The following is a 16,549-nucleotide window of genomic DNA, read 5'->3' on the forward strand; positions in this document are numbered from 1 at the left end:
TGTTTCTGTTCTTCATTTATGGATGGACCAAATTTCACAGACGTTAAATCGATAGGATTTAGCAAAATTTCTTTTGTTAAAAGTACAATAGACGTTGAAGTAATTTCTTCTTCAGTTATAAAGTTACATTTGTTTTCAGGCACTCAATTTCCTATAAAAATTGCACGATTTTTCTTTAGTTGTAAATGTAAATTGCTTGGATATTCACTACAGGTACTAGTGTTTTGCCATCATATACAGCCAAAGTTTTGAGTACTGTATGATACGTATCCATCACGTTTCTTATCCTCACTAAAAACGGTGACCTATTGAAAATTCGCGTGGTTCAGTCACAAATTCTTTAAGAGTCCTTAACACTGCTCTATCAGACATTTCATCCATTTGAAAGTCACGTAAAAAGCTTAACTCATCAATTTGAACTAATTTGGATCTCCCTTGATTTTGAACCATAATTACATTGGGAGAATCAATTACGTCATTGCCTATAAGGACGTCAGGACCCTCAAAAGTATCGTCATACACAACATAAAATAGCACTTCATGTAGCTACTAGTAGTGCAAAATTTTCTCAATTGTGACTGCCAATCAACTTTTGGCGCCAATGGTAATAGTTTTGAGCCAACGAAATCTGAAGTTTTAACAGCAATCTCTAACTTTTTAAGTTCTAAAGCATGTTTTCTTTATGCTTCTTCCCCCTTTTCATGTCTCTCGTCTCCTTCTCGCTTGGCTTGTCTCTCGGCTTCTTCAACTAAAATATCACCCATTCCTCTTACCACTTCTTCATCATAGTTTTTGCTATTTAATATTAATTTTCCCAAATGTGGAATTTTTAAGCCACTAGATGTAACATCTTCGGATAATTCTTCGGCTTCGAAATTTAACTGTTGCTTACGAAGTCACGTTAAAAACGACAATTTGTACTTTAAACAGAATTGAAAATTAAAATGGCCTGTTCATCCCACTTCTGAATTGTAATAAATGACGGCTAAATTCTAGAGACGGGTACCGCCAAGTTTGGCGCCAAATTTTAAAGCTAAAGTTGCCAATATGGCAACCTCTCTACGACTGCAATGTATGGCAACCCTGTGAAGAGAATGGGGTGATGTCGATGATGTAATTATAAACTAATCAGGTATGAATTGACTTTGAATATCAACCAATTAGGTATAAGTGCAGTTTTTCGCGGGGAATTTCTAATTTCTACTGCTTCCCAAGTCTTGTAACGTATTTTTTTTTTTCTTATTTTCTTCGATATTTCTTGTGGTGGCAGCTTTTCGTGGGGAATTTCAAGATTTTCTCTTCAGTTAATTGACGATTGGATTTATTCTGATTTCTTCTGCTCTCCAAGTCTTGTAAAGTATTTTTTTTCTTTCTTCGATTTTTCTTGTGGTGTAAAATGGCTGGTATGAATGTGACAAATGAGGAATCCCTTAAATTGAGGGGTTTTTTCGATTTAGAACGTTTGGGAGCGAAAGCGTGTGTTGAATGGTGCATTAAAATGGATTTAATTGCTGATGGAAGTGCGGTAAGTGCGGGCAGGATATGGTATTAACAGAAAGGAAAGGTTTTTAGAAGAGAAGGGCATTATTGTAAATTAACGAAATTATCATCGTTCAATCGGGTGAGTTAAAAAAAAATTGTATTGTTATTTTTGTGCATTTTTTTAAATTTAACATTGTTCAAATTGTGCTATTTTTAATTATTTCTAATTCTTATTTTTGTTCTTTTTGTATACTTCATGCCAAATTTTTCTCCTGCCATAGCCCCATGGACGCTGTAATCTTCAGAAAAAAATCTCTTGAAAATAGTCATAATATTGAGAAATACAATTCTGAAGATTACAGCGTTCGCGGGGCTTGGCGGGAAATCGCCAAATGGTACCCGTCTCTAGAACTGTACCTAAATGACTTCAAAACGAAATTCGAATTCTTGTTTTACTCAAACTTAAAATCGTAACAACAACATTTCCAAACTTTTTTAAAAAAAGAGTTGAGTTGTTCTAGCTATACTCAGAGAGTTGAGTTGTCACAAAGTGTAATGTGAGTATCTCGTGTATAAGCAATAAATGTTTAACTTCACAACTGAATTATCTTTTACACTTCACACAGCAGTTTATTCTTTTAGGTTTCAGGCTGCGATTTTTCAAGGAGAGGAAGAATCCAGAGCAATTAAAGCAGGTAATAGCAATATTATTTTTATGCATATTATGAAGAGATAATTAAGCTTTAAAAAGTAAAGAGGGTTTTTGCATATTTTCATAACGATTTTGTTTGGGGGGGTGTTTAATTAATAAAATGTAAAGATTTTACTAAGTGTTCGATCAGATAATCGTTTTTCTGGACTATAAGTTCGCATTTCCATGAAAGATGGGCCTTTCGTAAAATTTCTGCAAGTGTTGTTTTTTTGTTTCTGCTCTTCTATTTTTAATGAGTTTGTATTTAGAAAGAGCTCCTTTCAATAGACAGAAGGCCCAAATGTCTATTGGTGAAATGGCAGGGCTTACCAGGAATGTGTGGAAAAGCTATATATATGTAATGATATATCTTAATACAATTTAAATATTAATTAATTTCCTAATTTTTAATTTAAATTAGCCAATATTATTTTAATCTAAAAATCTCTCGTATTTCCTGATCCGAACCCCACTTCATTTAATTTCTAACAAGCACTCTAAAATATTGATGACATTTTAAGAAATTATAGTCCGAGAGAAGAAATAAAAATTAATAACGCCCACAGCATAACTTCCAAAGGTACATCAGATTCCCTGAATCGATACTTTTCGAAGAAAACGCTATAAGAGTCTCTTAGTTGAAGCGCCAAGGGAAATACATTTGTCACTTTTCTTTTGTGTGTCCCGATGTAAAAAGACTTGTATTATTTTGGTCCCCTTCATGTACAAGCCATAATCTCCCATGGAAAAATAAATTGAATTTAATGCCCAATCTGTCTTGTTACCAGCTACTCATTTGCAAATTTATGTTTCATATATCTACCTATGTAGTCTCCCCCCCCCCCCAAGAAATGCTGTGGTAGTATTAGTTTGTATCGTTGCATGCATTGTAGTTTGATCTTCATGAAATTCTCTTCTTTGAAACTCATTGGGATAAAGAAATGTAATTTCTGCTGTAAATATCGAATACAAATTTTTCACTTGATAATGTGTTTAGATTCATTTCAACATTTTTTCCCCATTCTTCTTGCTTTTAATTTCCTATTATAGGAGAACCCTGCGACATTCATAAAATCCATCTTGAAACTTTTTCACTTTTTTCACTTTGTTTTCAACTATAAATAGATCTATTGTCTTTGTCGGCATTTAGGTAAGTCCATGCTTCATTAAGGCTCAATGAATTTTTCATTTATCTAAATTTAAATAAATTTCACAAGGGTTTCACAAATTATTATATATTGAGCCACTTGTCTCAGCAAAAGTTGGTGATACTGCGTTTTTTTACAAACTTTTTTAAGTTGTAAATCTCGGTTTAATTATTGTTGCATCAAATGTATTTGAAGATTTTACAGTTGATTTGGGCAATGGCGGATTTTCTTTTTCTTTCAACAATTTCATTTTAGAAATATTTGAAATAGTACTTAACATTTTAGGGTATTTATTTGGAGTCTTCTTTCCCTGCAGAATTTAATGGTCAATGGTTTTCCCCTTTTTGAGTAATAATTTTGCTTAGAAATTTGAATATCATGCATTCCACAACGTTTTCGAGTCGTGGAACAATAATATTTCTATACAGAAAGTGGAAAATTATATACTTCAATCTACAGCTTGTTTACATGTGACATTTTAAAAGAATAATGAATTTAAACGTAGCAGACAATATTTCCCGTTTCAAATAATAAGCTGTTGCCATAAAGTTTTATATTAAAGCATAATTTTTTTTCAAATTCTTTATAGAACTCGTTACAAAAATGCATAAATATCCTCTCTAGTTATGATTAAAGAATGGAATATGCATTTATGAAAATATGAACTTCTTTTACAAAAATTGTCATAACCAGTTCCAATTCCCTTTAATCTGATTCATCCTGAAGTTCCTACTGAAAAAGTGAAGAAATAACTTGTTTATCATCATTTTAAGAGATTTATCAGGGTTGCGACAATCGGATTAAGCAGAATAATTATTTAGACGAGTTCTTTAGACAATTAGAAATGATTGAAGATCCAACCATTAATTGTGGTAAAAAAAAAAAAAAAAAAAAAAAAAAGGAGAACTGTAGTATATTTAGACAACTTGAAAAAAGGAAGGTAAAAACTGAAGAATCAAAAGACAAGATAAAGAAAACTTTGAATCTAAAGATATAGATTACCCAAAATATATATTGCTTATAACAAATGATAGAAAATTGGACGAATCATTGATACTAGATTAAATCATTTTATGCTGAAGAAATCTTGAACACATTTGTAATGGGAAATACTAAAGGCGCATCAACTACTTAAGATCCTGGTATGAAATATCGTCTACTTTTTCCGATTTCCGAAAAATAAATATACCCAACAGACAAGTACTTACCAATTTACTATATTTAACTTGTGTTAATGACCAGACCGGTCACATCTGGCATCCATTCGATGGACACCATTCCGATGAGAGCAGATACTCATTTTCATGCATGTGTATTTTCAAGCAGACGGGGGAAAGGGAAAGATTTTCTCGGATATCGACTGTGTCATCGAATCAGTCGTGCCTCTTTTAGCAGATATGTTACTATGGTGGGAGAAATAGATAATTAACGCTCTCTCTCATCTTCAAAAGCGGACTTTACTACCAAAACGCTCAAGAATGCCAAAAACCAGGTCACGTGGGAGAGCACAATTGACTTACGGAGTATTTCTTCTGGATCTTGCGGAAAGGGGAGCGCTGACTTTTATCTATGTACTATAGAAAGACATGGCGGCTGATAGTTTTACAGGGTCTCTCAACAAACAAACTTTGTTTAGACTTAAACGACAATTGATTTGTTACTTCTTGGACGCATATCAACACAAATGGGAATTATAATTATAGGCTAATATATTCAATTTCTACCTACATGGTATATTATCAATACTTCTCAAAGTAATTCGATGTATAATTATTTGTCTAATACAAGGATTTGTTTTTAGCTCCGAAAAATAAAAATATATAGATATTTTAAATTGAATTTCTCTGAAAAATTAATCTGCATCTTTATATCGCTTTGTAAACCTTTTTAACAATCGAAATTTAAAAGAAAAAGAAAACATAAGAATATGCATCATCTTGAATGGTGCCCGAGAGGAGAAATCAGAGTGCTGAGGGTTAAAATGCTATATTTTGAAAAGTGATAAGCCAACTTTTTTTTTTTTTTTTTTTTGCTTTAATGGACCAATATAAAAATTCCTACTAGTAATATATTGCTTTCAAGCAGTTTATTTTATACATAATAAATCTGCTTTTGTTTTTTATGTTCGGAAATTTTATTTAACACTCAAATCTAACAAGTAAGATTTTAGCGCACCCGGTTGACATGTATGTATTTTTTTCATTATTTTTTAAATTTAATACTATTGTATAAAATTTTATTTCAATTCATAAATCTATCATTATTTTCTAAAATATATCAATGGATGTTTTTCTAATAGCTTCTCATCTTTCATACATATTAGAAATTTTAAAAAAAAGCCAAAAATATCTAGAATTCAAGCATTTTTCCTTTGCTTTTTTTTATTTGCCATTGTTTCGTATAATCAGGCTCAAAATCTAAGTACATAGTTAAAAAAAAGATTAAAAATTTAGAATTTTTTTTTAATATCAAATTTTCTATAAAGTATGAATATAAATGCCAATCACGAAGCCTATACAAAGTCAAAAAATTTTCACAAAAAAATATAGAAACATAAACAAAAATGTTTTCTGAATATATCTTTGTTTATAAGCGCGTTCTTCAACGCTCACGTTTCTTAAAAATGATTTATTTGTATATTATCTGAATTCGTATCTGCTGGAATTCGGTTTGTAGAAACAGTTTAAATAAGCATCAGTAGAGGGACAATTATATTCAGGTTGCCATTTCTTGGCAATTTTAATCAAATTGATTCTCCTAAAAGAGTCAGTACGAATCTAGAAATTCAACGTTTTTTCAACGTCATATGTCATTTTCACCAATTAGATATTACATATATAAGAGTTCAATTTGAAACTAAAGATGTCATTTATCCATAACCTTTAGATTAATAATGAATTACGGTTAAAGGTTTTAAAACTTCTTAAGGGGTGGACTATAAGCTATAGGATATAATTTTTTTTTTTTTTTTTTTTTTTTTACTATCTTGAATACGAATGAAGAGAAAGTATTATAATCGTCAAAACGTTCGAACACGAGATTTTGATGCCTCTCCATGCTTCGGACTTCCCAAAGCTCGGAAAACGAATTTTTTGGCATGATGTCTGTGAATACAATAAGGCAAAATTGTTTTGAGTTAGGTGAATGAAATATGATGTATGGATTATAAGCTAATTTTCTATCAAATTTTGGGCGAAATTCATTCAGAGGAAGTCTGTCTATTTTGTTGCTCGAGCACAAGTGAATTGGATAAATATAAATAGATACCATTTGGTCTAGCATTTAAAACGCAAATTCTTATAAAATTTGAAATTCAATTTATAAAAGAGTTGACCGTCCGTACTTTTTCATGCATACAAATGTAATATGTTAAATCAACGAAACTCGAGACTGCAACCGCAGTTTCGTATCAAATTTCCATTAGTTCAGTCGGTAAGAATAAAATATATTCGCCGGCCGGATTCAGTAGAAATACTTGATTCACGCCAATTATCTTTGCCAAGTGTCGGAAATTTATGCCGAGGAGTTGACTCCCGCTCGTTCGCTTACACATCGTTAGCAAAGGGGGCGAGCTTTACATAATCTCTTTTCAATACTTCTATGTGCGTGCACACACGTATGCAGGTGAATAACATAATAACGTTCGATTATAACTTGGCTAAAAACTACAAATGTTGAAAAAAAAAAGTTCTTCAGCCCATATTAAACAATGAAACATTTAAAATGTTCGAAAATAATTTATTGAGCACCGTATTCAAATATGATGTGCTGTAAATGAACCCAACATTTAATGTCCGAAATTTAAATCAAGCGATACTGAAATAACTTATATTAAACAGATAAAACCTTAGATCATTTTGGAAAATATAATTTACTGAGTATAATAAAAATAAATAAAGAACTTTATTCACCTCACATTTATTTAATCGTGTAGAAGAATCAAAATGATTTCAGATTCATCAAGCATAAGATACCTTCCCCTGCTGGCCACTTCTCCTGTGTTTACTTGTAAAAATATATTTAAATTATCATTAACTTCGCAGAATATTTCCGATTCTCGAGCAAATCCAGTGATTATTTGTTTGATATATATATATATATATATATATATATATATATATATATATATATATATATATATATATATATATATATATATATATATATATATATATATATATATATATATATATATATATTTCATTTTGAGTTCAGAATAGAAATATGCAATGGGAACATTAATAGAGTCTAAATTTTAGCACGAGAAGGGAAGTAGTGATAGTCCCGGCTCTGAATAGAAGCAATGAACGTTTAACCCATTAGCATTAATACAAAGAAAAATATTACAATTTCAATTCAGCGAAATTTTTTTGTATCGTCTGTCGACAGTTATTTCTAATATAAGCAAATCAGCAATGAGAGCACCATTCTTCAAAGGAAAGAAAATTATTATTCTTTCGCTCATCAAACAAACAAAAATCTTAAGAGCCGAGACAGTCAGCTCTGCACCTTTTGGCTGTCCAGCAAGTTGTGCTACTGCCTGAATGAATGCATCGCGTTAGTTCAGTAGCGGTGATCTGAAGACCGAGGATTGCAAAAATATTATTTCGGTGTACCTGGAAACTCCTGTACCCCGTTCCCCGAATAGTCTGATCGAAAGTGCACTTTGAAATGGAAAACAAATGCACAACAACAGTTTTATGGATTTAAGCAACGCCGCTTTTCGCATTCAAATGAAAGGTCGTGAAAAAAACTTTAAGTTGTAGGTATTATAAAGAACTGTAAAATTAGCTGAAGAATATTACAATAACCTAATTGGCTTATTTATAAATTCGCAAATCTAGAAAAATAATTTTTAACGTTTCTGCGAATTTTTGGAAATTAAAAAACCGAAGAACATTATTGTTACTTTTTCGAACCTCGAATTCCGGTTGATAAAACTATATTTCGATTACCTTATTTCGTATAACTAAGTCTAATTTTTCGAAAAATAATGCAGATATTTTCTTGAAAATTTTGCACATTTTTGTTCTTTCTATGCAAGACGTACCTAAGAGAAATTTTTTAAAAAAATCGAAAAATATTTTTTATATATGAATTTTAAAAATTTATTCCTGACATTCTACAGCTCTTTTTTATTGGTCTTTTTAATGAGTACAACATTTTTTTTATTTTACTTAACCCCGGGCAAATCATTTTCTTTTTTTTTTTACTTAAATGCGAGAATTTTTTATTAAATCAACTCTTAACCTTATTCGGCAATACAACCGGGAAGAAAGTTAGACGCATGTTCTTGGGAGCCGACTCAATAAAATTGTTTTGTGCACTTTTTTCCATATTTCGATAATTTTCATGAAAATTCGATTAGACTAAAACCCTAATGATTCAATCATCTTAAATCAGTCTTTGAAACGAGGCACCCATTCAGAAGCTTTTTACACTGAAAAAAAAAGGGGAATGAAAGGTTGATAGCATGATTATAAAATTATATATATCTGAACAGCTTGAATCTCATGTAGGTACGTTAATTTTCCTTCCTTTTCAGAATATTGAGTTATGTCTCTTTTCGTTTAATTCGGTAACACTGGCGTTTAGAAGGAAAGCGTATAACCAACTCGTGGTTTGGAAATTCCTTCAATCTATATTAGAAAGAAAGAAAAAAAAGAAAATCTGATGGTAGCAGGAGCGAGACCTGAAATCGTATTTCACCAAAGAACTCCCTGGAGAGCAGACCTGGTGCGCACTAATCACTTCGAAGTCCTTTTGTTGCAGTGTCGTGTCGCAGGAGTTTGAAGAAAGACTACCAGAGTTCGAGATCCATTCCAAACCCTCGTGTTACCACGAAATGGGATATAATTGAACTTAAGAAATACATGAAGATTCAGGAGTGCTTTACACCCCACTTTGAGAGTTCTTATAAATTCATATGGTAAATTTATGTAAAATTAAATGAATTTATAAAACAGCAAAATCAGGCTTGTGGATCAAACATTGTTAAATTAAAACAAATTAGTAACCGTTTCAAGACAAAAAATGTTTAAAAGAAAAATTGGTTATGGATTAAATTGTGATGCATAAATAAAAATGTAGAGTTTGCTTATTCAGATAATTTTAGGTGTAGTATTCAGAATACAGAATAGAAATTCCTACAATTTTAGATCTCACAAAATTTACTTCCGATTTCAAAATGTAATTTATGCAAGTAAAAAAACCGTTGAAACTTCCCAAAAGAATAACACAGAATCAATAAGATTCAAATGGGGTGGAAAAGAAAAAAAAAAAAAAAAACAGTGAGAACGTTCTTTCCACAACATGCTGTTTTTTGAGCTTCTTTTTTTTAAAAACAATTCTCCTTTTACCTTCCTCCTTCTGTTACATTTCTTGCATATATACATACATATAACAAGGATGGATTAGTGAAAACTGAGAGGCAAACTGATGAAGATCGTGGTAGTCCGTCATCGTGGCTCATCCGACTCCCGCAAGTATTATTTTCTCGCATACCAAATATAGAGAAAATATTTTAATCGTCAAAAAAATCGACGGCGAGATTTTTAATCATTTCCAAGTTTTAAACCTTACTGTGTTTGTAAAACACATTGTTGGCATTATGTGACTCAAAACCACTTTGAGCTAGACGGTAAAATTTTGTATATGGTCTTTACAATACCAAATTTATAGATTTCAATCAAATTTTGAGCAAAATCCATTTTTGAGGAAGTCTGTCTGTCCAGCTGTTCGAATATGAGCTAACACGATAAAACGAAGAGAATTTGATGGAAAATTTGATAAGCAGATTCAACATCTTCATCGATTAAATTTTGAACTGAATGCAACAAGCGATTGGCCATTCATCGATCTGTCCCTTCAACAACAGGTAAACGCGATAACTCAAAAATACATTGAAAAATGTATCAAATTTGGTATGTAATTAAAAATGTAGTTCTCTGTCAAATTTTTTGTTTCAATCCGTTGCGTTTAAAACACAAATTCGATTTTCGGATTCTATTAACCACATGCCAGAGATTAATCGCCAAGAAACTCGCCAAGGATCACGCGACCGATTCAGTAAAAATGCTAAATTTAAACCAAGGATAACTATTTCGAGACATTTGTACGCAAATACCATGCAAGGTGTTATCTGGGATAAGAGAGAAAGATAGATAAGAAAGTTTTGAGGAGATCATTGCAGCTGGTTTGCTTTGTAATGTAATGAATGCAGTTGAACGTGCACTTTTAAAACTTTTTCTCTTCATTGGTTAGAACCAAAATATAACACAGGCCTACGATTAAGACCAAAAGGCATTTTACTGATTATATTAAAAGGCATTTTACTGATTCAAAACTTGATATGGCTCTGTAATCCTAATGATAAACCTGTATTTCGAATAATAACCTATAAATAAAATTTCATTCACATAGCTGTTTCCGTTTTTGCTCACATTCGTTCAGACAAACTAGTTTTCGGCAGGTCTCACCCAAATATTGCCAGAAATTTACAGATTTGGTGTTAAGGATGCACTTTGGATTAAATCCTTTTTAATCCTTTCTCCCTTTACAGACAGACATAATTCCAAAAGTGTGCTTCAAAAGTCGGACTTTGGAAGGTCCGCAATATGTAGAGTCTGAAAAAATTCGAATTTTTTCAATGCTTAAAATGGATTCTCTTCTTATACTTTGAGAAAGTGAAAAACGTTAGATTATATTAAATTCGTTGTTATTATTTAACGTTGCTGTAATTCAAAATTTAATTAGAAATTTTTATTAAGTATTCCAGATTTGTATTATTTTGAAGAGTGGAACTTCAAAAAGAATAAACAAATAAAAAATAAGCTCCCTTAGGCTTTTCTATTACTGAAAAGGCAACGTTAGCACGAAGAAAGGTGTTCCCAATCTGACACAATCAATGCATCTGCTCTTCGTTTCCTGCTACCTCTAAGCAAACTTGATAGTCAACGTTCCTGAAAGGCCGATTTATGTCTGTCCAGTGAAACTAGAGCATTGCAGAGAAGAGATATTGCCTTCCGTTTTATTGAGAGAACGTCAAAGCTTTGATTTCAAAAAGTGAATTAGCATCTTGCAGATATTATGCCAATTATAGATTTGTTGCTATTGCGTCTTTTCCTTGTTAATGTTTGTAATGTAGGGAATTTTCCGTTGGCTGGATTTCTAAGATGCCAACAACAAATGAATCAAACGATAATAATGTCGAAAAGGAAGCTGTCCTTACAATCTTGGAGAGTAGAAATATTAAGTTCATTTTTTTATGTTTTTATTTTCTAAAAATCAGCGAAACTTAACGATTTAATGTTAGTACGGACTAACAGATTAGCTTTGATTGAAAGACAAGATTGGCTTCAAAAGAGAATAAATAAGCAGCATTCTGCTCCGTTTTCCCCCTCAGGGGCTCACCTACTATAGGTGAGTACGGGTGTCCCAATCCCGAGGTACCCAGGGATCTTTACTCCCTTCATACTTATTCTCCTCTACGCCTTCTGCTATTTGATTGATCCTTCCATCCCTCGACGGCAAGCAAGGGGGCTCTCCATGAGAAGCTGTCGCCGCTCAGTTTGCTTCTTGCTTCTCATGGACAGCCAAAACCCCACGTGTTGGCCGTGCGTGGCGACCCATTAGAAAGACGGGTGGTGCACTGTGGTCCCCGGTGTATCAATCGGCTGGTACCTAGTCACCTGTGTGGCTAGACTGCTGGGGATCAAGCGAAGGGGTCACTCCTTGGGCTTGGCGTTAAGGGTGGTCACTGTCCCCTGGGGGTGACTCCCAGCGTATAGGTACCAGTTAGCATTATGGTAAGTGCTGAGGCTAGGAACATTTAGAGCCAGTTACTGCCATCCCTTGTAGGGCTCCGTGGTGGGCGATGCCGCTGGGCCTGAACCCCCATCAATATCGTATGGGCCGCAAAAACTTTTCTCCCTTCAGTGGGCATCTCGTAGCACCAAAACAATCTGAAAAACCATTTGACACTTTTTTTATTGTCAAGCGAATTTCAACTGAAAAAGAAACTTTCCATTCCGTTTCACCATTTTTGGTAGAAAAATCTTTAACTACAAGAATTGGAGAAGTTGCATCTGTTCGGAAGCTTCGATCGGGTGACTTACTCGTCGAAGTGTCATCGCGACAACAGTCTAACAAAATTTTAAAATTAAAATCTTTTGGACAAATACCGGTTTCTATTACTCCTCATAGCTCTATGAATTCCTCGAAAGGGGTTATTACCTGCGGGGAGTTATTTAATGTTACTTTGGAGGAAATTACCGAGAAGTTGAAAAATCAGGGAGTGACACATGTCCGGCGCATAGCAATCCGACGTGATGGACAGCTACTTAATACGAAGCACTTAATTCTGACATTTCACTCGCCAAAACTGCCAGATTCAATTAAGACCGGCTACTTGAAATTACCCGTAAGACCTTACATACTAAATCCTCTAAGATGCTTCAAGTGCCAGCGTTTTGGCCACTCAAAGACTAACTGCCGCGGGACTTTGACTTGCGCCCGTTGCGCAGTAGATGGCCACGAGAGCACTGACTGCAAATCAAAAGAAGCCCGTGTGAATTGTAAAGGGGATCATACATCTTTCTCACGATCTTGCCCTAAATGGAAAGTTGAGAAAGAAATTATAACAACTAAAGTGAAAAAAGATATAACATATCCCGAGGCCAGACGCTTGGTATTAGGACAAATGCCTAAGGAAGGTCGAACGTATGCTTCTGTAACAAAGACACCCCTTGCAACTTCTAGTACACAAACCAAACATGTTGTCATAGTCTCTACTGACTCTGATTCAGATCAACTCTCCAGTCCTAAAAAAGAAAATTCTGCCACAAAATTAAAGAAGAAAAAGGTATCCAAATCACAAAAAGCTTTAACCTTGAAGATTTCTAAAAAAGGCAACCAGCTAGGGGCATTAAAATCAAGGCGTTCTCTAGCTCTTGATCTAGGCAAAGCTGGTCTTGCTACTAAAGATTTACCCTCGTTGTTTGGTAATCCATCTACCACCGAGCTTTTAAAAATTCATCCTTCTGATGATGACGATTTCCAAATGAGTTGCGAATTATAAGCAACTCCCACTACTGGTATTGAAAAAACCCCTCCTCCTGTTAATTAATGGTTTTTTTCGCTTCGTGGAATTGTCGCGGCATTCGGACAAAGCTGATTGACATCAAAGCTCTCATTAATAAATCAAATCCTGTTTGCGTAGCTCTTCAAGAGACATTTTTGAAACCAAATATTCACTTCAAATTAAGAGGTTATAATTGTGCAAGGAAGGATAACGAAACTGGTGCCTCATTCTCTGGTGGAGTGTGCATTTTAACCTCCAACTTTTATCCCAGTACTATCCTTAATCTACGCACTAACTTGCAAGCTGTGGCTGTGCAGATTCATGTCAAATCCTTAGTCACGGTCTGTTGCCTTTACTTGCCTCCAAATGAGGTTATTTCGCAGGACGATTTGAATACTTTGGTTGATCAGCTTCCAACTCCTTTCATTTTGCTTGGTGATTTTAACGGACATAGTACTTTGTGGGGTTCGGATAGCACTAACTCCCTTGGGCGACAGATAGAACAATTCATTTCTGATAACTGTCTCTGTCTGCTCAATAACAACGAAAAGACATACTTCCCTGAACCCACTGGTACTTTCCATTCCCTTGACCTCGCTATTTGCTCTCCGGCAATTTTCCCATTATTGAATTTGGCAGTTGAAAGCGATTTACATAATAGTGATCATTTTCCTCTTGTCATCTCTCATGATGATAATAGTAATTTGGTGCAAAGCCCACCAACATACATTTTCCAAAAAGCAGATTGGGCTACATTTACTAAGCTTGCATTGATTACAGAAGAAATGATTTCATCTGCCGATATTAGTGAGGCTGTCCAAAATATCACTGATTGCATTATTAAGGCCGCTGATGCTTCAATTCCAAAGCGTACCCCTCTTCCACGCAAATTTCGCAAAGCATGGTGGTATGATGAATGTCGTAATGCTTATAAGGAACAAAGAAAATGTTGGGGTGTTTTCCGCAGGTATCCTACCACGGAAAATCTTGTTGCATTTAAAAGAGCAAGAGCAAATGCTCGTCGTATTCGGCGCCGCAGTCAAAAAGAATCTTGGCAAAGTTTTATATCCCCCATCACTTCCAATACATCTAATGCACAGTTGTGGAAGAAAGTTAAAGCGGCAAACGGAATTTATAAAGAATTCGCTTTCCCCATCTTAAATACAGAAACGGCTTCATATTCCTCGCCACTTGATATTGCAAATGTTATTGGCGAAACCTTCGCTGATGTTTCAAGCTCTGTTCCTAATAATCCGACTTTTCGTGCGATTAAGAGACAAGCTGAACAAGTGCCTTTGAAGTTTAGAAACCTCAGGGTCCTCTCTTATAACTATAACTTTAAGATAGTGGAATTAAGGAACGCTCTTTCTCATACTCGAGATACTAGCACAGGTGTCGACGGGATTACCTACAGTATGCTTCGCATTTAGACGAAACCTCTCTTTTGCACCTCCTGCACTTGTTTAACAGAATCTGGAGTGAGCAAACTTTTCCTGAACAATGGTATGAAGCCATTGTGATACCTATCCTTAAACCTGGAAAGGTTCCTACCAATCTCTCAAACTATAGGCCAATTGCTTTAACTAGTTGTCTCTGTAAAACGCTCAAACGCATGGTAAATGCCCATTTACTCTATGAACTGGAGAAAAATGGGTATATTTCACCTTTCCAAAGTGGTTTCCGTCGAGGACGTTCTACCAGTGACAACTTGGTTATGCTTGAATCTCAAATTCGAAATGCATTCGTCCGGAGAAACCATCTAGTTTCTATATTCTTCGATATAGAAAAGGCGTACGATCGTACGTGGCGGTATGGTATCCTCCGTACTTTAGGTGATTTTGGTTTTAAAGGTAACTTGCCAGTTTTTATTCAAAATTCGTAATTTCGTACTTTTCGAGTTCGTATAGGTAATACACTTTCTCATCATTTTATTCAAAGTGAGGGTGTTCCTCAGGGAAGTGTTTTGAGTGTCACCCTTTTTATTCTCCATATAAGCCAAATTATTCATGTTCTACCATCATCCGTTTGTGGAACACTATATGTCGATGATCTACAAGTCTCCTGCCAGGAGTCTAATATGGTTTTAATAGAGCGACAACTTCAGAGGGCTGTTAACAAACTCATTTCATGGTGTGATGAGAATGGACACACGCTTTCTCCTTAAAAGAGCCGCTGCGTACACTTTTGTCGGAAACGGAGTCTCCATCCTGATCCTGTAATACAAATTCGAGGTGTTGATATTCCAGTCGTTGAGGAAGTACGTTTCTTAGGGGTCATATTTGACCGGAAACTCACTTTCCTTTGGCATGTTCTTCACCTGCGAAAGAAGTGTGAAAAATCCCTCAACATCTTAAAAGTCCTCTCGACTACAAGATGGGGGGCAGATCGAACATCTTTACTTCGTATCTATCAGTCTGTTATTCTGTCGAGAATTGATTATGGATGCGAAATATATGGTACAGCTCGTTCTGGTGTTCTCCGAAATTTAGACACAGTACACAACAGTGCTTTGCGTATATGTTCTGGGGCTTTTCGTACATCACCAGTTCATAGCCTGAATGTGATCTGTCATCAACTTCCACTTTATCTGAGACGGAAAAAATTATCTGAACTATATTTTTTCCGTATTGAATCTTCTATCAATCACCCTGTTCGTAGAATTAATTTACCCATTGGCCTGGGACGATTATATAATGCACGTCCTTCTAATATCCTACCTTTTCGTGAAAGGGTAAAAAGGTCTTTTGCTGATGTAAATATTTTAAATCTGCAGATTCATAATACTACTGCTCTTGCTTTGCCACCTGGGATGTCCCAGAAATATCATATCTTAACCCTTTTCTCACCTGTGACAAGTCTACCACTTCATCTATTGTCTTTCAACAACTTTTTCTATATCACCGCAATGAATACTCTACGCACATTCCTGTTTTTACGGGTGTCTCAAAGACAGCTTATCATGTGGGTTGTGCTGTCGTCATTGCTGAGAACACAAGCAGTTTTCATTTGAGTACTTTGTGTTCGGTTTTAACTGCTGAACTAATGGCGATTATGATTGCTCTTGAAAAAATTTCTAATCTTAGTGACCATAAATTCTGCATTTATTCTGATAGTATGAGTGCTCTGGAGGCGCTCAGCCATCCTCAT

The 16,549-nt window shown here is 34.5% G+C and overlaps 1 protein-coding gene across 1 annotated transcript; it reads left to right on the forward strand.

Annotated features, from left to right (window-relative positions):
• The first annotated feature begins 12,196 nt into the window (after nucleotides 1–12,196).
• LOC129957270 (uncharacterized) lies at nucleotides 12,197–13,399 on the forward strand. The gene has a single exon (XM_056069525.1). It carries the CDS (start codon nucleotides 12,197–12,199, stop codon nucleotides 13,397–13,399), a length of 1,203 nt encoding a protein of 400 aa, XP_055925500.1.
• The last annotated feature ends 3,150 nt before the right edge of the window (nucleotides 13,400–16,549 follow it).

Source organism: Argiope bruennichi, chromosome 11, assembly GCF_947563725.1.
Source record: "Argiope bruennichi chromosome 11, qqArgBrue1.1, whole genome shotgun sequence".
Classification (NCBI taxonomy): Eukaryota; Metazoa; Arthropoda; class Arachnida; order Araneae; family Araneidae; genus Argiope; species Argiope bruennichi.

What these genes read in the sequence shown, in the direction of transcription:
- LOC129957270 (XM_056069525.1), top strand. Translation starts at nt 12,197, where the DNA reads ATGCCGCTGGGCCTGAACCCCCATCAATATCGTATGGGCCGCAAAAAC.